This window comes from Dama dama, chromosome 30, assembly GCF_033118175.1.
Source record: "Dama dama isolate Ldn47 chromosome 30, ASM3311817v1, whole genome shotgun sequence".
NCBI lineage: Eukaryota > Metazoa > Chordata > Mammalia > Artiodactyla > Cervidae > Dama > Dama dama.
Window position 1 is genome coordinate 52918224 of NC_083710.1, and position 23395 is coordinate 52941618.

General features: G+C 39.1%; 1 protein-coding gene across 2 annotated transcripts; it reads right to left on the reverse strand.

The window, feature by feature from the left end:
• Window positions 1-1839: 1839 nt before the first annotated feature.
• COMMD6 (COMM domain containing 6) lies at window positions 1840-22459 on the reverse strand. 2 transcript variants are annotated; one of them, XM_061133869.1, is made up of 4 exons: window positions 22324-22459; window positions 22110-22235; window positions 9425-9577; window positions 1840-3284 (listed from the first exon to the last, which is right to left on the reverse strand). In XM_061133869.1, the coding sequence occupies exons 1-4, from the start codon at window positions 22387-22389 to the stop codon at window positions 3234-3236; spliced, it is 396 nt and encodes a 131-aa protein (XP_060989852.1). In that variant the 5' UTR covers window positions 22390-22459; the 3' UTR covers window positions 1840-3233. The 2 variants fall into 2 exon arrangements, with proteins under 2 accessions (XP_060989852.1, XP_060989853.1); XM_061133870.1 differs by lacking the exon at window positions 22324-22459 and having other exon boundaries at window positions 21970-22235.
• Window positions 22460-23395: the final 936 nt, after the last annotated feature.

A 23395-nucleotide genomic window follows, 5' to 3' on the forward strand; every position in this document is an offset into this window, starting at 1 on the left:
AACAAACTCCAGTAGATAGTAAAGGACAGAGAAGCCTGGTGCACTGCAGTTGCAAGGGGTCGCAAGGTTGGAGACAACTGAGCAGCCAACAACAAAATGAAGTTGGTACCCGAAAGGACAGAAGCAGGGACAGAAGAGGGCTTTGCCTTCTCGTAATCCTACAATCTTTAGTGTGCTACTTTGCAAAGGGTAGATAACGGAGTACATCTGTGGGCAGCTGCTAAGCACGAACGACCAGTCGGCTAACCCTTCATGCTGGTGGGGTCTGAGTATAAGGGTGGGCAGCCGCAGGCAGCAGACCTGGGCTCCTTACACTAGGTGTGCTACCAAGCAGAGGATCAAGAAAGTGGATTCACGTAAAAGACCTGCGGGTATGCTAACAAGGTGTAAAGTGGACATAAAATTCCCAGCAGGGAGGGTCAGAAGAGGAAACAAAGGTGAGAGGTAGAAATGAAGTTTCTGGCAGTGGTGCCAGCCAAAATGTCAGACCCCAGCTGGGGTCACCATTTCTATAGCACAGTGAGGCCTGTTTGATGTATTTCAGGTTTGTCTATCCTGGTTTGGAGATGCACTACACATTTGTTAAAGATACAACATTATACCATAAAAAGAATTGGACTTTTCAGAAGCATACATAAAAATCAACATTTTTATCAAGTATTTCTTTTAACAATTTTTTTCAGTATTTTTTGGCCACACCATGTAGCATGCTGGATCTTAGGTCCCTCAACCAGGGATGGAACTTAAGCCCTATGCATTGGGAGCATGGAGTCTTAACCACTGGCCTGCCAGGAAAGTCCCTCAAGTATTTTTTTATAAAATGGTGTTTTTAAATAATGCAATATGAACTTAAAAATAATTTTTTAATTGCTCTTCCTCTCCCTCTTCATATACCCTCTCCATCAATGCTTACAATCCAATAAATATCTTTCCTTGATTTCCCTAATTCTATATTAAGAATTCAAATATATACTGAGTACATTTTACGTGGTTTTATGAAATAACTGTAGGTGTTACCAGCAGGTGTATTAATACATATTGATAATGGCAGGTGAATGATATGCTGTAGCAGATACAATGAATTTATTCAACCATTTATTCTTTATTATAGACAGTCGCTGCTTCCTTTATTTTGCTTTGTACTGCTTGAGGAAATGTTACAAAAAATCTTCATACAAATACCTTGTGTTATTCAAGTTATGTTCACTTGCTGTTCTAACGAACACTTTAAAAATCTCACTAGCTTACCACAACAAGAGTTTGTTTCTAGCTGACATCATTGCCTGGTGCAAGTCAGCCTGTTACCATGAGGAGTGTGCCTCCAGTCGTGATTCAGGGGATCCATCATAATGGGTTCACTATCTCAGATTTCTTCGTTTCCAGCAGTCAACATGACAGAAAGCTTGGAAGACAAGGAAAGGTTCATGACAAAGACTGGATGTCACTTGGGACACGTCTGCCCCAGATTCCACTGGCTACAAACCAATCAGAGGCCCCAACCTAACTGCAAGGGAGGCTGGAAAATGCAGCCTTCCTGTGTGCCCAAACTGGAACTGGGTGAACATTTAGCCAAATTTGCAAATGTTTTTATATAGATTAGTGGCTTTATTCCAAAGGTTGTATTTCTCAACTGCAATTTCTAAGTTGCAAAATTTCTACATAACGTGTGTGTCTATATCACTTTGCGAAACAGACCATAACTCCTGTCAGCGGAGTACAAATACTCAGCACCATTGTTGCTTTTCTACATCTCCCTTCCAAAGGCGCTGAAAGACTAGAAACTCAATTGAACGGGATCCTGGTTTAACTTCCATCAATCAGAGGCACTCTCACTGAAACTAGAAGAGTGAAGAAAGCAGGCAGCCTTTATTTCATTCGAACATGCTGACAGATGGCAGAAATGGCCTGTGTAGTGGCTTCCAGGTGACATCCTGCACTGTGCAGATTACTGGCAGGGGCTTTCCCTGAAGTTCCTGCACTACTGGATTTTCTAAAAGCCAGCAACAATTTCTCCTCATTCCCTCAGTCTTTCTGACAGTTAAGTGAACATCTCATTTCTTATATAAAAATCTCTTCTTACTTCAAATATTTAAAGCAATTTGTTTATAGACTAGGAGCTAACTTACACATCAACACAGCAGGTCTTTTATTTTTGCTTAGGACCCATTTTTTTCTCACATATGATTTTTTAATTCTTAAATTTCAAATATATTTGTTTCATATTACAGTTGTGGAATTGCTGTCTTCCCAATCATTAGTTAACATAAATATTCTATAACACTTCTAATTTTTATATTTTATAGTTAAATTGTTAACTCATCTGAAATTTACTTTTGTATGTGCTGTAACTGCTAGTATCATTTATTAAATTGTTTTCTCATCCAACTGAAATACCATCTTTGTCTCAAATATCTTGATCTATTTCTAGGCCACATAGTCTATTCCAGTGATCTGTTTAATTGAGCAATGCCATATAGTGTTGACTGCTGTGGTTTTATAAAATATGTTAACTGGTTTACAAATCCAAATTCAAAAGATCACCTAACACAATAATCTGTGTTACCAGGTCAACTCATTTGTATATAAATTCTTAATAAAATTTACCTTTCTATGTCTGCATATACTTGAACTTTCTACAATATTAATAACAGAAACATCTGAATGCTTGGCTAATACAAGGGAGCAATGGCCAATCCTAACTTGATTCCAAATTTTTGAGAAGCAGCAGCCTCACTCTTCTCACTAACTGCTTTCATAGCAAGTGAATGTTATAAAGCTGAATTTGTAAAGTAACATTATCCTAATCAAATACTACTTTTTCCATTTATATATACTTTATATATAAGACTGTATATAAAGGCATCTATGTAAGAGCTTGTTTATAAAATGGGTAACACTACGAGCAATTTTTAAAACTGTTGGTTTAATACATAAATGTGTTACTTTTACTATTATTCAACTGTTTGATTTATTTTTTTATTAAGATATAATTCATATACCACAGAATTTACCCTTTAAACTATCCAAATCAGTGGTTCTTGGTACATTCACAAAGCTGTGCATCAATCACCACTTTGTAATTCCTGTTTGTCTGATTTTTTTTATTATTATTTAAAAAAGTAGAAAACCAAAAGTATAATTTTCATTCAATAAATATCATTCGATCCTTAAGCAGCTTTGTTGCAGAACGTGAAGTCCATGATTTTAGATTATTTTCGGTTTAGAATCAGTTTTCACACAGTTTCAATAATTGCAGCAATTTCCTTGAATTGTCTGTAGAAATTCTGAGGAGAAAGGGGGAAACAACATTAATTTTGCTTTTAGAGGATTCTTTAGTTTTTTTAATTATGTCTGTCCAGCGGAGGGTCTATAACTTAAGTCTGCATTTTAATGTTAAATCCTCAACTATTATTATTCGAAGGTTACCATAAGAAGCAAAAGGTGTAATCTGGTGCAAGCAAAAATACTACTGTAGGACTGAATAATTAGCTCATAAATAAACTTTCTGAAAGCATCCAACAAAGTTCTTTGAGACCACACCAGAAAGATTTATTAAATGTCCAGCGCTGTCATAGACAATAAAGACTTTTAAAAAATGACACATTGGGTCCCAGGTTTTGAACCAGTTTTAATTTAGTGAAAGACTGCATTTCAGGGTGATTGATAGAGGCTGTCCTGTCAGTTACAATAAGAGAGACCCTACATTGATAGCAGCTTATAAGCGTGTGTGCTCAGTCGTGTCTGACTATTTGCAATCACATGGACTGGGGCCTGCCAGGCTCCTCTGTCCATAGGATTTTCCAGGCAAGGATACTGGAGTGGATTGCTGTTTCCTTCTTCAGGGGATCTTTCTGACTCAGGGATGGAACCAGCATCTCTTGCGTCTCCAGCATTAGCACGAGGATTCTTTACCACTAGCGCCACCTGGATTTATATCCTATTTTCCCTCTTCTTTGGACTTAATTATCTATTTTGCTTCTTAAAAGAGTATCTGTATTTTAATTCATGTGTAAATTTATTATGAAGGAGGAAGTAAACATTTGTTCAAAAACATATACTGATGATCATAATTTCAGCTACTAGAAAGATATTAATGAAAAGCTCAGAGAATGTTCCTTCATCCTTAGTTCTGTAATGGGACTAACAGGCTCTGACTGCCTGGTTAGCTATCAGCCATGTAAGAACTAACTTTAAAAGAGCTGTCCCATTTGTGATCTTTTTCCTGAGAAAATTTTAAGAGGTGGAATCTGGAAGCAAAAATGCAGCAAAGAAAAATAAGAATTAGGCCAGTATTATAAATTACAAAAGGACTGAAACCTGTATTCCTTTTTGAAGTGGATTTGGCCTTTATATTCAGCTGAAGGCTACTCATATATCACAACACACTGCATTTATTTCTTTTCAACCTAGTCTTAATTGCTTCCAAGACACCACTTCACATGAATAGTGTTGAAACATGACACTTTTTTGATCTAATGGACATATCAGTTCTAAGAGAAAGAAATTAAAAGGAAAGAAAATCCTTAAAATCACTACCTCAAAAAGATAGCTGCACTCTCATATTCAATGCAACATTACTCACAATAGCCAAGGTATGGAAACAACCCAAGTGTCTCCTGACAGATGAATGGATAAAGAAAATGTGGTGTGTGTGTGTGTGTATATATATATATATATATATATATACACACAGTACTATTCATTCTTTGAAAAGAAGGCAGTTGTGCTATTTTTTGACAATATGGGTGAACCTGGAGGACAATTTGCTAAGTAAAATAAGCCAGACACAGAAAGACAAATACTGCATGATCTTACTTATATGTGGAATCTAAAAAAAGTGGGATTCATGGTAACAGAGAGTAGATAGCAGTTACCAAGGCTGGGAAGGTAGAGGACATGAGGAAATGCTGGTCAAGAGGCAGAACTTTTCAGTTACAAGGTAAGTAAGCTCTGGAGACCCAAGGCATAGGTACTGGCCACAGTTAATAATATAATAATGTATTACATACTTGAAATCTGCTGGAGAAGAGATTTCAAGTTTTTACCACACACACACAAAAGGTTAACTACGTGAGATGATGGATATGTTAATTAGTCTTGACAGTGGGGATCTTTTCATAATATAAACATACACCCAAACATCACATAGTATACCTTATGTGTATATAATTTCTGTCAATTTTACCTCAATGAAGCTGGGGGAAAATACAGTTTGTAAAAGAAATCAAAAGCATCCCAGAGGGCTTTCCCTTGTGGCTCAGTGATAAAGAATCTGCCTGCCAATGCAGGAGTCATGGGTTGGATACCTGGTCCAGGGAGATCCCACATGCCTTGGAGCAACTAAGGCCGAGTGTCACAACCACTGAAGCCCATGTGCCTGTCCTCCATAACAAGAGAAGCCCATGTACTGCATCTAGCCCCTGCTTGCTGCAAATAGAGAAATGCCCGAGCAACAACAAAAATAAATAAATTACAAAAAAGCATCTTTGAGTGGTATATGAGGAGCTTTTCTTAAAAAAGAAGTCTGGGGTTCCAGTTCAAGATGGTGGAGTAGAAGGATGTGCACTCATCTCCTCTTGCAAAAGCACCAAAATTGCAACCAGCTGTTCAACAATATTAGCCTTCAACAGGAGGACGCTGGAACGCACCAAAAAACAATACCCCACATCCAGAGGCAAGAAGCCACGGCAGAGGGAGGGGCACAATCACAATAAAATTAAATCCCATACCCACCAAGTAGGCAACCCAGAAACTGGAGAACAATAATACCAAAGAGGTTCTCCCACTTGTGGAGGTTCTGAGCCCCACATCAGGGTTTCCAGCCTGGGGATCTGACAAAGGGACTAGGAATTCCCAGGGAATCTGACCTTGAAGGCCAGCGGGATTTAATTTTAGGACTTCCATAAGAATGGAGAAAACAGAGACTCCAGTCTTGGAGGGCACAAACAAATCTTCCACACACCAAGACCCAGAGGAAAGGAGCAGCAAACCCACAGGAGACTGAACCAAAACTACCCGCGAGTCTCAGAGGGCCTTCTGTGGACGCACGGGTTGGCAACTGCTCGCCACAGGGATGGAGGCACTGGTAGCAGCAGCCCTGGAAGGTCCCCCTTGGCATAAGCCCTCTTGGAGGCGGCCATTAACCCAACCATAGAGCCCACAGACCCCAGGGCTGGCTCACCTCCGGCCAAATGACTAACAGGGAGGGAGTGCAACTCCACCCATCAGCAGAAAATTGGATTAAAGATTTACTGAGCAAGGCCCTGACCACCAGAGCAAGACCTAGTTTTTCCCACCTTCTCCCTCCCATCAGGAAGCTTATAGATGCCTCTTAGCCTCATCCACCAGAGGGCAGACAGACGAAGCAAGAAGCACCACAGTCCCACGGTGACTAGGACAAAAACCACATTACAGAAAGTTAATCACGATGAAAAAGCACAGTTATAACCCAGATGAAGGGACGTGATAAAATCCCCCAAAACAATTAAATGAAGTAGAGATAAGCAACTTTCTAGAAAAAGAATTCAGAATAACCATATTGAAGATGATCCAGGATCTCAGAAACAGAACAGAGAAAATCCAAGAAGTGTTTACCAAAGATCTAGAAGAATTAAAGAACAAACAAACAGAGATGAACAATACACTAGAAGGAATCAATAGCAGAATAATGGAGGCAGAAGAACGGATAAATGATCTGAGGGACAAAATGGTAGAAATCACTACCACAGAACAGAATATAGAAAAAGAACGAAAAAAAAGAAAAAAAATGAAGACAGCCTAAGAGACCTCTGGGACAACATTAAAGCACCAACATTCACATTACAGTGGTCTCAGAAGGAGGAGAGGGAAAAGACTTGGGAAAATATTTGAAGAAATAATAGCTGAAAACTTCTCTAAGATGGGAAAGGAAATAATCAACCAAGTCCAGGAAAAGCAGAGAGTCCCAGGCAGGATGAACCCAAGGAGGAACACCCCAAGACACACAGTTATTAAACTGACAAAGATAAAATATTAAAAGCAACAAGGGAAAAACGACACGCAACATACAGGGGAACTCCCATCAGGTTGTCAGCTGATTTCTCAACAGAAACTCTACAAGCCGGAAGAGAAAGGGCACGAAGTATTAAAAGTGATGAAAGGGAAGAACCTACAGCCAAGGATACTCCACCCAGCAAGACTCTCCTTCAGATACGATGGAGAAGTCAAAAGCTTTCCAGACAAGCAAGGGTTAAGAGATTCAGCACCACCAAACCATCTTTACATGCTAAAGGAACTTCTCCAGACAGGAAACACAAGAGAAGGGAAAAACCTACAGAAAATACACCTAAAAGAAAATGGAAATAGGATCATACATACCGATAATTACCTTAAATGTAAATGGATTGAATGCACCAACCAAAAGACACAGACTGGCCAGGCAGATGAAAACATATGCATGTACGCATTTCGACTTACTACATCACTCTCCTTGACCCCCCAATTTGTATGTAATTATTTTATACTGTTAGGTTAATCATGTTCCCATTATGGCTTGCAACTGTAATTATTATTTTTTGTCTGGCTATTGATTGTGAAAACTGATAAACATCTTTTACTATTGTGATTATGTAATTATTACTCACTTAAAACCACTGTATCATGATTGGTCAACAGAAAAATAATAGAATTCTGTATCACCAAAATTGTTATTTAATAGAAAAACTCGTAATCACTTTTTAAAATCCAGATGCATGTGAGAATTATCTTGGAATTTGGTAAAAAATACAAATGCCCAGGTACTACTTTTTTTCTTCAAAACCCTAGATATGTTTCTAATGAGCAGCCATGTTTAAAAACAACTGGACTATATGATGATCTTTTATTTTTATCTAGTTTGTTCCATTTTTTTCTATTCCATATTCAGTGCTCCCATTTCACTTAGTTTCTGTTTTCCAATGTCTTCAACTTTTCTCTTTTTTTTTTAAGTTCCTTCTCAAGCTCAAGTGTAGTAGAAAAGCTTTCGTATACATATATATGTGTGTGTATATATATATAGTATGTGTAATATATATATATTTTAGAAAACATAAATTTTGTCTAACTAAAAAATTATGACATTTTGATTCCACTTGATTTTGTATGAATAGAATGCTAGATTTCTAATTTAAAAGAAATAGCAGATATACAACAAGCAACAAAGGTACACCATATAGCACAGGGAACAATAGTCCATATCTTGTAATAACCTATAATGGAAAATAATCTCAAAAATAATATCTGTATATGTATAACTGAATCACCTGCTGTGCACCTAAAACACTGTAAGTCAACCATACTTCAATAAAATATATATATTAAGGAGGAAAAAAAGAAGTCTGCGACAATATATTTTCAGTTTTATAAAGAATTCTCATTTCCATTTCATTCATCATGGTGGCCTTTCTTAGATTATTTGACTTTTTTAGAGTAGGAAGAGCTGTAAGTAAGAATTCCTATCTATTCGCTCACCACAGGTATCAAAATGAACAAACAAAAACAAAACTCTAAGGTCAGTTAAATTAGCCAAAAACAAAGCATTTCCCTGTATGTACACTGAAGAAAATTTGATCTCTCATCTACCTTCTTTCTCCCTTTCTTGCTTACAGAAAAGAAGTAGAATAATAATATATATAATGGGCTTCCCAGGTGGTGCAGTGATAAAGAATCTGCCTGCCAATGCAAGAGACTCAACAGTTACAGGTTTGATCCCTGGGTCAGGAAGATCCCCTGGGGGATGAAATGGCAATCCACTCCAGTATTCTTGCCTGGATAATTCCATGGACAGAGGAGCCTGGTGGGCTTTACTCCACGGGCCCCCAGAGAATTGGACACATCTGAGCAACTGAGTATGCGTGTGCACACACGCACTATAAATAATAATAATATATACAACTTGATTCTAAATATAAACTACTAAGTTACTCAAAACCCTAGCGGATAAAATTAGCTATCAAGTACTAGTACTAGTGGTCTGATCTGCATTTAGTAAACATTATTAGTCAGAAAATCCAAGGTCAATACTGTTCAAAGGTAAGATTCATTTAGCTTCATCATTCTTGAATATTAAGCCTAAGAAGAATAAAACAGTTAAATACAAAGTAAATACCCTGCTAGAAAAGATGCAAATTTCTTAAATACACTCACAGATGAGTACTACGGAAGTGATGGAGTGTCAAAGTATACAAATTCAACATATTATATTGAAAATAATATATTAATAATTCCCAAATAAAACAAATTGAGATCTTTTGTATGTGTATACACATACAATAATAATGTAAATAAATGTAAAGCACTCAAAATTGCAAATAAAAATTTTAAATTTTCTCTTAAAAATGATTTTATGTATCTTTTTAAGCAGTAGTTATAGAATAATAGCTAAAACTGAATGAGTTATATCACAAACCTGAAACTGTGGGATTGTCATTTCAAAGGACTTGTTCTTCACTTGGCCTGAATGATCTGCCACTTTCAGCATCACTGCAACATAAGGATACTTAAGAGATCTGCAACTGTCAGAGCTCACAGCCATACCCAGCTTCCACTGAAAATCTATGAGCTGTAATGAAAGAATTCACAATAATACACCAGTTATAACATTGCCCTGAATGCAGGTATTTATTCAAATTTACTGCTCTCGAATTCAAGTTTTAACTTCAAGGCCAATCATAATAAAACAAAATGTCTTCAACTTAATATTGTTAGGGGGATAATAATCAAATGAACATGGAGAGAGGCAAAGGGACACAAACAGGGTTGGAAAACAACAACACTGTCATGATTACAGAAGGGAAAACACAAAAACAAAATTTTCCACCAGATGCGTAATGGAGGTAAATGTGTCAATATCATTTTCCTTTGTTTTTTCAGTTTGCTTCTGTCCTTAAGGGGACTTTTGAATCATCTCTTATCTCATTTTCCTGTTCCACATATGTCCTTCCTGCATTTCACAACCCGAAAGTCCTAAAATGGAACATGAGTTATATACCATCTTCATATTTGACTGAGGCACACATGAGAACCATTCCAGTTTCCTTCCTCATCTCAGTCCTTGACCTGAAACCTTACACTATCGTAAATACTGGGGAAGGTGGTTTTAGATTTCATCACTGCTGACGGATACCTGTCAGGTGACATGCTAGGCAGTTTACATGCATTAAATGCCACACTGAATCATCATAACATTACAGACTATTATTTCCATTTTGCAGATGATAAAACTGAATTTCAGAGAGCTGACATAATATGCACAAGGTCACACATTTCTGGACTCATAGCTGAAACCAAAGTCTTTTGACTCCAAAGATTACATGCTTATTGACTACTGGTTGTCTCAATACTTTCCAGCTAATTCTTTTCTGATTGCTCAGTGTTTCCATGACATAAAACAGGACTGGATAAATGCAGCCCTTAATACAGAGCTCAAACCTTAAGACAGTATACGGAAGAAAATTTTGTATCTTGTACCCAAAGCTTAGGCAGATAGGTAGGACGCAGTAGGCATTTACCAAAAATACCTATTGACCAATACCTTTTACGACCAAATGAATGCTTACTGGGCAAACAGCTTTACTTTTTATAAAAGGTGGGTTTAGTATAAGGACCAAACTTTCCTCCCATCTTCAGACTGGCTTTAGACAAAATCAGCTGCAGTATGAAGGCCAGGCTGGTCTTGATAAAAGGTTAACATCTTTTGATAAGTAAAAAGACTGTACAGGTCCTTTTTAAATAAAAGTTTCCCACACAAAAATAGAGAAAGGATAATGGGTAGACAAGAAAAGAACTACAAGCTGATAAATATATGGAAAGGAAACAGGAAAATGCACATTTAAACCACAAAGAGATATCACTACACACCCACCAAAATAGCACAATTTTGACGATTCTAAAACTGGCATGGAAGGATGTCACAGTGCACTGATGGTAGTCTAAACTGGGCCAGTCTTTCAGAAAATTAGCTTCACTTAAACTGAAGTTACACATGTCCAGAGATTCAGTGAGTCAATTACTAGGGATAAAACCTAGAAAAACAAGATACTTATATAATGAAGTTCTCAGAAGTTATATTCAAAATAGCCCTAAACTACAGATAACTCAGATGTTCACCAGAAATAAATAAAATGCTGCACAGAGGTGAAAATGAATGAACTTCAGCTACCCTTAACACAAAAAATCTTGAAAGAGACAAGTCAAAAATTTAATTAGATGGAGAAGGCAATGGCACCCCACTCCAGTATTCTTGCCTGGAAAATCCCAGGGACGGGGGAGCCTGGTGGGCTGCCGTCTATGGGGTTGCACAGAGTCGGACACGACTCAAGTGACTTAGCAGCAGCAGCAACAAGATGAGAGCAGGAACAGACTGGGAACACTGGATCTGGAGTTGGGAAGATGTCTTCTAATTCAGCTACAAAATGTCTAGTACTGTCTTACTAGGGTATGTAAACTGGGGGTATATGAGTTAATTTTAGGTGATAGATGGAGAATCATTTTACTTCAATGATTATTTTAATGTGTGCCAAAAGAATTTGTTTTTACACTCAGACCTTCAAATTTTATTAAATAATAAATTTCTTCTTGAAAAAAAAAAATTTAATTATTCCATTCACTTAAAACTTGAAAAAAAGGAAATATGATTTTTTACAGATGTGTACACAGATGGCAAAACAATGGAAAAAAGCAAGACTATGAAGATCACAAAAGGATAATCATTACCTCCAGGGAGGAAAGTGGAGAATATTTGATTGGCGAGGGGCATATGGTGAGCTTCTAGGGTACTGTGTGGCAGTGGTTTAGTCACTAAGCTATGACCGACTCCTGCGATCCCATGGACAGTAGCCCGCCAGGCTCCTTTGTCCATTGGATTTCCCAGGCAAGAATCCTGGAGTGGACTGCCATTCCCTTCTCCAGCCATTCCCTTCTCCAAGGCATCTTCCTGACCCAGGGATCGAACCCTCATCTGCACTGCAAGGGGATTCTTTACCTCTGACCACCAGGGAAAGGTAGTGGTACTGTTGTATTTCTTGCATTTTGATTGTAATTACACAGATGTTCACCTTTAAATTACTCATTTTTTTGGTAACTATTTGAGGAGATGGAGGTTAATTAAATATACTGTGGTAATCATCCTGCAGTATATGTATGTCAAGTCATTATGCAGAGCTGTATTTCAATTATATCTCAATACAACTAGAAAAAGTAAAATTATTCATTAAACAATTCATATGTTATGTATGTTTTGGTATATATGTTACCTTCCACATGTAGCAGAAGAAGGGGAGGATATGTCAGTGAGCTCCACATTTCTGGTTGAAAGGAAAATTTTATTGAAAGGAAAGCATTAGTGGGGATAAAGTTCAGGTTTGAAGAATAACAGAACTGAAAATGAGAGGGAAAAAATGTTTTATATATTCCTTAAATATACATTGAGCAAAGATCTAATGCTTGGTAAATATTAAGCTGAACCAACTAGAGATGAAGACAGTTGATATCTGGCTAAGGGGCAGAGCATTATCTGTCTTCAAGTGAAAGGTTCTTATAAGAAAGTATGGAAAATAAAGCTGACAAAAGTTCAAGAATCAAGAAGCCGTAACTTTTTGCAAAATTGTACAAGTTTTCAAAAGTTTTCAAAATACTCTCATTTAGAGTTGACTTTTTAAAAATGTGGGTTTGAATGCAGGGATCCACTTACACACAGATGCTTTTTAATAGTAAATAGCAGAGTACTACACGGTCTGCAGCTGGTTGAATCCACATATAGGCAGAGGAACCCAGGATATGGAGGACCAACTATAAATTACATATTGACTAATCCCTATACTGTTCAACAGTCAACTGTATTTTATCTTATTATGAAAAACATTATCATGTCAGTCATTTAAACTTTTTCAATTGGCAATGGGTACTCACTAAAAGTTTCTGAGTACAGAGGAACAGTATGAAAGGACTGATTTAAAAATATTCATCTGGTGGCAGCAGAACACAGTAATCCAGGTTCAAGGTTTTCTGTACTGGGACTACAGTGGTGACAAGTAGGATTAAGCTTATCAATAAAAGACTGACTTGACAGGTCTTGATGATTGTCTGCAGGGTTAAGGGAGGTATCAAACACAACTATAAAAGTTTGAGCCTGAATGCTAGGAGAATATATCATATAGGAACCAGGACTTTTTATATTTTAAGTCTAAAAGTATTATCAAAAAGTAATAATTAAAATCTATATGAGAAAAGAATCTAAAAAACAATGAATATACGTATATATAACTTAATCACTTTGCTATACATCCAAAACACAATATTGTAAATCAACCATCCTCTAATAAAATTAACAAAAAAAAAGGGGTAAGGACTATCTAAATAGGAATGTTCGCTAAGCGGCTAGAAATTCCAGAACAGACTTCAAAGGAGTTCATGATTAGAGATATCATTTTATATCAGTTAGATGGTGACATTCAGAAACCTAACCAATCATTTTTTAAATGTATTTGGCCATACAACTCATTGATGCAAGAAGTTATATTTTTACTGTCCACAACAAAATGATAGAGTAAAATATTGAAAAGTCTGAAATAAAACTCTGGATTATCCAGAACATTTCAAGCAGAACAGCAATTAAAGAACACAATGTTGGAATTCACTGACCATTACAATGGTGGAACTGGCAGATAGGAAAATAGGGAGAGCTGTCATTTACTGTGGGGAAAAGAACTTTTTACATGGGGAAAACAGCTGGGATTAAGTTTATGGGATGACAATTTCCCAAATTCTAAGCTGAATATTTACATGCAAATTAAAAACAAGACTTGTAATAAGAGTGGTTAAGCCTTAAATAGGAATTAGCTGCAGTGATTTTCAAAAGAATAAAAAAAACAAAAAACAGGGCTATGGAGAATATTAAAAATAAAGCAATATAGTTCAAATTTCTTATAGAATGAAGGAAATGATCTTAAAAGAAAAAATACAGAAAAACCCAGTAGTAAAATATTAAAAAAAAAAAGAGAGAATATCCACAAGTAACATGATTACAAAGAAAAAAAAACAATCAAGATGCAAGTATAGATAAAAAGGTAAACAAAGAAATTAGCTGTAGTCTGTCACACTAAAATTAGTTGACAAGCTGGCTTATATCTCAACATTCAAAAAACGAAGATCATGGTATCTGATCCCATGACTTCATGGTAAACAGGTGAGGAAAAAATGAAAACAGTGGCAGATTTTCTTTTCTTGGGCTCCAAAATCACTGCGGATGGTGACCTCAGCCATGAAATTCAAAGACACTTGAGAAAAAAAAAGAAAAAACAAAAAATAAAAAAAAATAAAAATGAAAAGAAAAAAAAAAAAAAAACAAAGACACTTGCTCCTTGGAAGAAAAGCTATAACAAACTTAGCATATTCAAATATTCAAAAGGAGAGACATCATTTTGCCTACAAAGGACCATATAGTCAAAGCTATGGTTTTTCCAGTAGTCATGTATGGATGTGAGAGCTGGACAATAAAGAAGGCTGAGCATCGAAGAATTGATGCTTTTGAATTGAGATGCTGGAGAAAATGCTTGAGAGTCCCTTGGACAGCAAGGAAATCAAGCCAGTCAATCCTAAAGGAAATCAACCCTGAATATTCATTGGAAGGACTGATGCTGAAGCTGAAGCTCCAGTGCTTTGGCCACCTTGCACAAAGAGCCAACTCACTGGAAAAGACCCTGATGCTGGGAAAAGACTGAGGGCGAGAGGAGAAGGGGTTGACAGAGGATGAGATGGTTGGATGCCATCACCAACTCAATGGGCATGAGTTTGAGGAAACTCCAGGAGATAATGAAGAACAGGGAGGCCCAGCATGCTGCAATACATGAGGTCACAAAGAGTTGGACACAACTTAGCAACTGAACAAGAAATTATGGCTGAAGTTATCAGTAACATAAAAACATCACAAAACTGTGTACAAAGAAAAAAATTTTAAGACCATTTAAGTTTAAATTTAACTTTTATTTTTCAAAACACAACCTAGGAGAACAATTAAAAAATAATCATGCAAAACTCTGTCATCTGAAAAACTATTGTCATATTCCTGTATCCTCATTCCCAGTTTTTGTATGCAAGTTTTATAGCCAGAATCACAAAATACACACTTAAATGTTCTCTCCTTTTTTAAATGAAAGTTTTCAAATGGAAAGTATTCTGTACACATTAATTGCTTTCTAAAGTACTATAAGGAGAAGATTGGTTAAGCAACTCATCCAAGGATACAAAACTAATGGAGCTGGTATTCAAATCCAAATTTGTCTGATTTCATATCCCAGCCCTCTTCATTCTATCAATATTTAGCTGCAACAAGACAATGATTCAGAATTACATGAAGTTCTAATAGGTAAAGAAAAGCAGACAGGTCTGGGATGGGGCAAGAATGTTTAGCATCTTCTAAATGCTAGATCTGAACTGTCCAATACAGTAGCCACTAGCCACCTGTGAATATTATTAGCTCCAGTCTAAGTAGACAATGTTTGCTAAGCCTTTCTCATCGTGCTCAGCAGCACCTTCATCCATGCTTTGATTTTCTTCATAGGACTTACTGATTTTGTTTAGCTGCTAAATCGTGTCCAACTCTTTGTGACCCCATGGACTGTTAGCCCGCCAGGCTCCTCTGTCCGTGGAATATCTCAGGCAAGAATATTGTAGTGGGTTGCCATTTCCTTTTCCTGGGGATCTTCCTGACCCAGGCACTGAATCTGGGTCTCCTACATTGGCAGGCGGATTCTTTACTGCTAAGCACCAGGGAAGCCTTTAGAACAGTTTCTAAAATCATGTTAATTATGGTTCATCCCCTATGTCCCCATAGGGGGAAATGGCCTTATCAATCTAGTTACTACTGAATCTACTATAACATTATCTGATCAGATACAAACTGAATGTTCAAATAAGTTATCTGTTGAACTAATACACTTAGAGATTCAGGGGTATATGGTAAGTGATCTCCAAAGACAGTTTCCAACAACTAATTCCACTCCCCTCTGTAAGTACACGTCACTCCTCACATCAAGAAGGGGGCCTTATTTTCTCCCTGCACAGATCTGAGCCGTCCCTGTGCTTGTTCTGACAAGTAGAATGTGGCAGAAGAGGTGCGCTGGAACCTGTGAGCCTGAGCCTTAGGAGAACTGGAAGCGTGTGCTTCCTTCTTCATGGGATGCTGGATCTTGGGACCTACCCACTTGGAACCCAGCCACCATGATGTGAGCAGCCACATGAGGAAGAACCAAATCACGCCTATGATCAGCTCCAACTGAGCTCTCAGGCCAGGTCGTGACTAGCACGAGAGTGAGACCTCTTCACTTCCTGCCCAGTTAGGCTCCTGGATGACTGAAGTCCCAGCTGACCTGAGAGGGCGTAGAAACCACCACCCAGCTAAGCCCAGTTAACCCACAGACTCATGAGAAACAATTAAACAGCTGTTTTAAGTCACTAAGTTTGGGGTGGTTTGTCATGCGGTGACAGATACCTCAAACAGAGCAAACACAACTAGCTGAAAATAGCTTTGTTAATAAACTTACTAAGATATATGATGATTTATCAAAAATGAATTCTCAAAACTAGCTAATCTGAACTCTATTCATTTATAGAACCTGTAGCAAATACAAATAATTAAAACAATGTTTTAATGACCTATTTTCCAAGTGGCTCAGGTTTGAAACTTCAGTTAACTTTGATTTTTCTCTCTCTGCAACACAAAACATTTACGAATTCCTAGGTATTCAAGATGTGATTTCAGTCAATGCCACTGACATTTACTCCCTCCTTCCCAATCTCACCATTACAAAGTCTTTTAAAAAGCCCGCCTTCAGACTTCCCTGGTGGTCCGGTGGTTGAGACACCACCTGCCAATGCAGGGGACACAGCTGCAATCCCTGGTCGGAGAAGATCCCACAAGCCATGGGGCAACTGAGCCTGTGCACAACGACTGAAGCCCACACTCTAACGACCACGAGCCACAACTACTGAAATCTGTGTGCCTAGAGCCCGTGCTCCACAAGAGATGCCACCGCAATGAGAAGCCTGTGCACCGCAAGTTGGAGTAGCCCCCACTCGCAACAACTAGAGAAAGCCTGCATACAGCAACGAAGACTCAAGAGCAGCCAAAAATGAGATAAACAAATGACTTAAAAAAAAACCAAGCTTGCCTTCAATTTTACTGCGGCCTCCTAATCAGTTTCTTGCATTTGGTCTTTCTCAGCTCCAACCCAGAGGAGACTCTAAACACTACTTATAAATGAACCTAATCTAGCATCACAGGTCAAAACCCTACTGCCTTGGGAACTAGTTACAACCCTTCCCTTAGCAGTTAAGTCCCCTCACAGTATGGTCCCAAATCACTTTCATGCTCAAGCTGGACCACATCCTTTCTTTACGTTATCTTTCAGTCTTTACACTTTTTTCATGCTGCCTATTCCTCTAGAATACAACTCTCAAACGTCTATCTAAAATTCAAAATGCCTCCCAGTTTTCCCTGCTCTGTGAAGTCCTTCATGGTTTACTCAGCCTTTCTACGAATGTTCATGTCACTTTTTACACCGCAGCACTTAGAACATTCTGTCTTGAAAAGCGCTCATCTGTGAATCTGTCTCTCTCCCCCTCCATCTACCAGACTGTAGGTCCCTGAGGGGAGTTCACACATCCTCATGTGACTTGTAGCTCCCAATACAATATACAGGAGAACAAGAACAGTCATGCATTTTATAAATTACTACACAAACTGTACAAAAATTTAAGCCACTGTCTCATATATATTATGTTAGGTGATGATAGTGGTAAAGAACCCACTTGCCAGTGCAGCAGATTCAAGAGATGCAGGTTGAATCCCTGGATTGGGAAGATCCCCTGGAGAAGGGAATGGTAACCCACTCCAGTATTCTTGCCTGGAGCATCCCATGGACAAAGGAGCCTGGTGGGCTAGAATCCATGGGGTCACAAAGAGTCAGACACGACTGAAGCAACTTAGCTTGCACACGTATCTCATAAATAGGAAGAGGGAAAATGGCACTAGATGTCATGTGTCAGTATACACCCTTCTATTGATTTACACTACAAAATTAGCAAGAAGGAAAGCAATAAAATGTGGCAACAATCATTCATCAATGATAAGGAGTTCTAATTAGACATCTATAAAAGGGAACCATGAATTAGTTTAAAACAATGATTTTAAGTATCGGAATGTGAAGCAAAGAGTAACCTTAGACCTCCTGGTACTGGACAAGATAGGATGGTTTGTTAAATTTAACAAGTTCAGACTCAAGTCAACAGACCTGCGTTTGAATTTCACCTCTGCATCCTTCTACCCGTGTGGCTTTGGACAAGTTACTATGTCTCTATGCCCCAATATTCAGTGAAGTATTTAGGAAACAATAGCAATACTATGTTCTAGACACTGGGACTATAAAAAACAAAAGTTCCTGACCTCAGAAACTTACATTCTAGTAGGGAAGACAGCCAATAAGCAAATACATATACAATATGGTTGTGTGAAAAAAAATTTTTTTTTTGCCACACGTCCTGGCATGCAGTCTCGTAGTGCCTCAGCCAGGGATGGAAAATGCACCCCTTGCAGTGGGAGCTGAGTCTTAATCACTGAAAGTCCCAAAAGAGGTTTTTAAAATGCACATAAAGGGACAGAGTGACCAGGAAGGCTATTTAGTTAGAGCCTTGGGCAGATGTCTATGAGGAGATGATTTCTGAATACAGAGACACCTGAGTCAAGAGAAGGAAAAAGCCAGATGGATACCTGGAGAAAGAAGCATTCTGGACAGCGGGAGAAGCGTGCCTAGCATGTGCAGGGAACAACGAGGCTGGAGTGGCATGAGCTAGAAGAGTGTGGAAGAGACAAAGAGTCATTTTTTGAAGAGCCTTTAGGCCAAGGAAAATACTGAAGACTTTTTTCTAGTGAGACAGAAATTCTCTTATAATTGGCTTCAAGAAGGGAAAAGACCTGGTCTAGACGGCAAAAGTCCCTCCAGATCGATGAATAGCACATGGAAGTTTTAAGAAGGAAAACAAAAAGACTACACTGTGAGCCAAATGTAGTATCTATGGGTTTCCCTGGTGGCTCAGTGGCACAGAATCCGCCTGCAATACAGGAGACACGGGTTCAATCTCTGGGTCATGAAGATCCCCCGGAGGAGGACATGGAAACCCACTCAACTATTTTTGCCTGGGAAAGCCCATGGACAGAGGAGCCTGGCAGGCTACAGTCCACAGGGACACAAAGAGCTAGACATGACTTGTGACTAAACAACAACATCTACGCAAGAAGATGGTGGCAGCAAGGGGAGATAAATTTAGAGAATGATTGAGAGAATGATTGCTGATGGACTCTATGTGGGGTGTGAACTCTCACTGGACGTATGGTCCCAATTAATCTTGCTGATTCTTATACTGGTGAGATATATTTAAAGACAGAAGGTATTGGAGAAGGAAATGGCAACCCACTCCAGTATTCTTGCCTGGAGAATCCCATGGACGGAGGAGCTTGATAGGCTACAGTCCACGGGGTTGCAAAGAGTTGGACATGACTGAGCGACTTCACTTTATTACAGCTCAAAGAACTTAAACTAGTATTAGCCCTAAAAATGAGCTATATCTGGTACACTGAAAAAGCATATAATACAAACAGAAAGTGACTTATTGCTAGGTCAAGGATTTTTCCCCTTACAATACTACTAAATACACATAACCATTTTGTCTGTATTTTAAAACATACCAAAAAATACATCATGAACTATGAATAAAAATGTTCCATTTGGGTTCCTGGAGGTAAAACAGAAGTGTGAGGTCCCCCTAACGACTCGGGGTAGGTGGGGTAACTGAGATTTTTAACTCACATCTGTCTACACTGAGCCTCCCAAGAATTCATCAATTACAGTTCAGGTTTTCCTACCCTGGCACTGGATTTTATGGAGGTTTCTGTTGTGGCAAGCTGTGATTCTCTGTATTCACCTGTCTCTCCAATTCCAGGCACAGCAGTTTGCCCTGTGACCTCACTTTTCTGACATTCCAGGAAGAGCTGTTCATTTTTCAGTCTGTTCAGCTTTTCACTTATTTTAAAGCAGAGTGATGACTTCTAAACTCCTTACACACTGGACCAGAAACCAGAAGTCAGTCACTTTTTATAATTTTATTCATAAAAGTTCAAACATCTTTTGTTAGATTTATTGCAAGGCACTTCTGACCTACTAATGTTATAAATGACATCTTTTCAAAAATATTTTTCAACTCTCTTGTGTTTGAACTACAGAAAAACACTAAATCATCTTCCTAAACTCTAATATCATTTCTAATAGTCTACTTGTAAATTATCTTGGCTTTTTCTATGCACAATCATATACATGTGAACGAAGGCATGAAAGGGATGTGGAGCGGACTGAATAACAATCCCCAAAGATGTCCACTTTGCAATTCCCAGAAACCTGTGAATATGTTACTTTACATAACAAAACAGACTCTGTAGATATGTCTAAATTAAAGATCTTGATGTGGAGGGGTTTTTCTGGATTATCCAGCTGGGCTTTAGAAGAAAGTAGAGAAGGGTCAGCATCAAAAAAGGCAATATGGTGATGAAAGCAGAAAGACAGGTGATGACAGAAGCAGAGGCCGGAAGGATGCACTTTGAAGATAGAAGAAGAGGCCACAGGGAAGGAATGCAGGAAGCTGAAACAGACAAGGAAACAGATTCTCCCCTAAAACTTCCAGAAGAAACACAGCCCTGCTGATACCTTGACTTTAGTTCCACAAGACGAATTTTGGGCTTTTTAAAAATTTTTTAATTGGAGTAAAACTGCTTTACAAGGTTGTGCTTCTGCCGTACAATGCAAATCAGTCATAATTATACACATATCCCCTCCCTCTTGATAATTTTGAACTTCTGATCTCCAGCACTATAAGAATAAATGTGTTGTTTCAAACACACCTCCCCCTTCACCCTCTCCCTTCAAAAAAAGGTTCAATGTTTAAAACTGCGTAATCCAGTATATCAGTCCTGGGTGTTCATTGGAAGGACTGATGTTGAAGCTGAAACTCCAACACTTTGGCCACCTGATGTGGAGAGCTGACTCATTTGAAAAGACCCTGATGCAGGGAAAGATTGAGGGCAGGAGGAGAAGGGGACAACAGAGGATGAGATGGCTGGATGGCATCACCGACTTGATGGACATGGGTTTGGGTGGACTCTGGGAGTTGGCGATGGACAGGGAGGCCTGCCGTGCTGCAGTTCATGGGGTCGCAAAGAGTCAGACACGACTGAGCAACTGAACTGAAACTGAAAATCCAGTATACTTCAGTCTCAGGATGCCTTACTCAAACAAACATATGATTTAATTTAAGAGAATGGTTGAGATGATTTATGGCAGAATGAATCAAAGTTATTAAGCAATAACTCTGAGCAAAGCCAGACAGGGGGTTGATTACAATCAAGAGTTTCCAGCAATCTCTCAGGAATCCTCAGAAACAACAGCAAGATCAGCTGGAGCCAGATGTCAGAGCGCAGTCAAAGAACATCTCTCAGTCCCTGTGGTTTCGTTATTTATCTCAGCCTTTTCTTATATTTTTGTGGTCCTGGGTAACTTCTGTGTTTAAAATACTATAGTTTTCCTACTCTTCTGGGTAGTGTTACACGTTACTTGCTAAAAAGAGTTTATTAGTTGAAACAAGACAGGAACTCTTGCAACAAAGAAACAGTTCTAAGATATACTTAAAAATTCAAATTCTTATCCCAAGCATAAAAAATACAAACACCGAAAGGTTAAAGAAATAAACTCTTCATCTTCAACAAACTGCTTTTTAACGGCTAAGAAAATGTTTGCGGTGCTTTGTAAATTTTAACAATTTTTTCTCTGTATATATTACATGCCCAAATACTGTGCATCTAGTGTCGCACCAACGGCGCTTAACCAATAAAGAACAGTATCTGGTCTGTACCCTTTGGGCTGGAGTGGTTGGGGGAGATTAGTGGCTACAAGCTCAGGAGCAAAGTGGAAGGAGCAATCAGGAAGGCGGGATGAAATTCAGGGGCTCGCGGACACAGGCCTTGGCAGAAGGGAGTACTAGAGAAGGCTCACGGTGGCATCGTCCCGCGCGCGGCTGCCGGCGGCGGGCGAAGGGCCAGGTTCAGTCGCCCGTCCCGAGCCCAGCAGAGCCGGGCGGAGGACGGGACTGGATGGCCACTCACTCACCTGGTTGGTGACCTGAAACGGAAGCAGAAAACACAATTCAGGCAACAGTCTTTCCTGCTTTGGAGCGCGCTGCCCCAGTTCTTTCCAAGCCAGACCTTACCTTGGACTTAGCATCCAACTGGGGGTCACCGGAACCCTCCATAACACGGTTCAGGGCTCCCACCATCCACTCAGGTGGTCGCTCCCAGGAGCCACAAACACTTCCGCTTCCTCTTCCCGCCCCTCGAGGCCCGGAGCACGCAGGGTACGTGGGGGAGGAATAGAAACATCTTTGTATTAGTCTCCTTAGTCTCAATCAGACATTAGTTTTATGGAGCCGATCAGTAATAAAGAAAATGCTGTAAAGGAAAAGGTTTTAATATTTGGCATATAACCTGTGAAGGGAAGGAGCGATTATCTTCAGGATGCCGCCGCCCCCTACCTGTCCCATAGACATGGACTCATCCTGTCTGCCGCCCACAGCGCCTTCTGCGCAAGCGCACACTTGTGGCGGCGCAGACTGGTTAGAAATCGATGCTAGTTCAGTCCCTCAGTCGGGTCCGACTGTTTGTGACCCCCTGGACTGCAGCACGCCAGGCATTCCTGTCCATCACCAACTCCCGGAGTTTACTCAAATTCATGTCCACTGAGTTGGTGATGCCATCCAACTATCCCACTCTCTGTCGTCCCCTTCTCCTCCCGCCTTCAATCTTTCCCAGCATCAGGGTCTTTTCAAATGAGTTAGTTCTTTGCATCAAGTGGCCAAAGTATTGGAGTTTCAGCATCAGCCCTTACAGAGTCTCATTATAAAAAGGAGACCTGATAGGTTAAATGCCTGGCTTATAGAAACATGATAATATTACACTAGTCATGATTTCTTATGGGGGTACACTTTTTTATCCATACTGCCAACAAATGAGGCCAAATTATATTAGGTTTTGATATGTTCTTAAGAATTGCAAAAAGACTGTTTTAGGATGGTTGCTTGGCAATGAAACAGAGGCTAAAGGCAGATGACAGGGTCTCTACACATAAAGAAAGCTGGACGTATTCCTACTGGGATAAATAATATAAGACAGTAATCATAGTGGTGTGCCATGAATAAGTTATAGGTGTGCAGAGAAACTGACCCTCTCCAATAGCTCCAGGGAAAGAAGGGTGGCGCCTTGTCTTAGAAGATTCCCTGGGCTAGT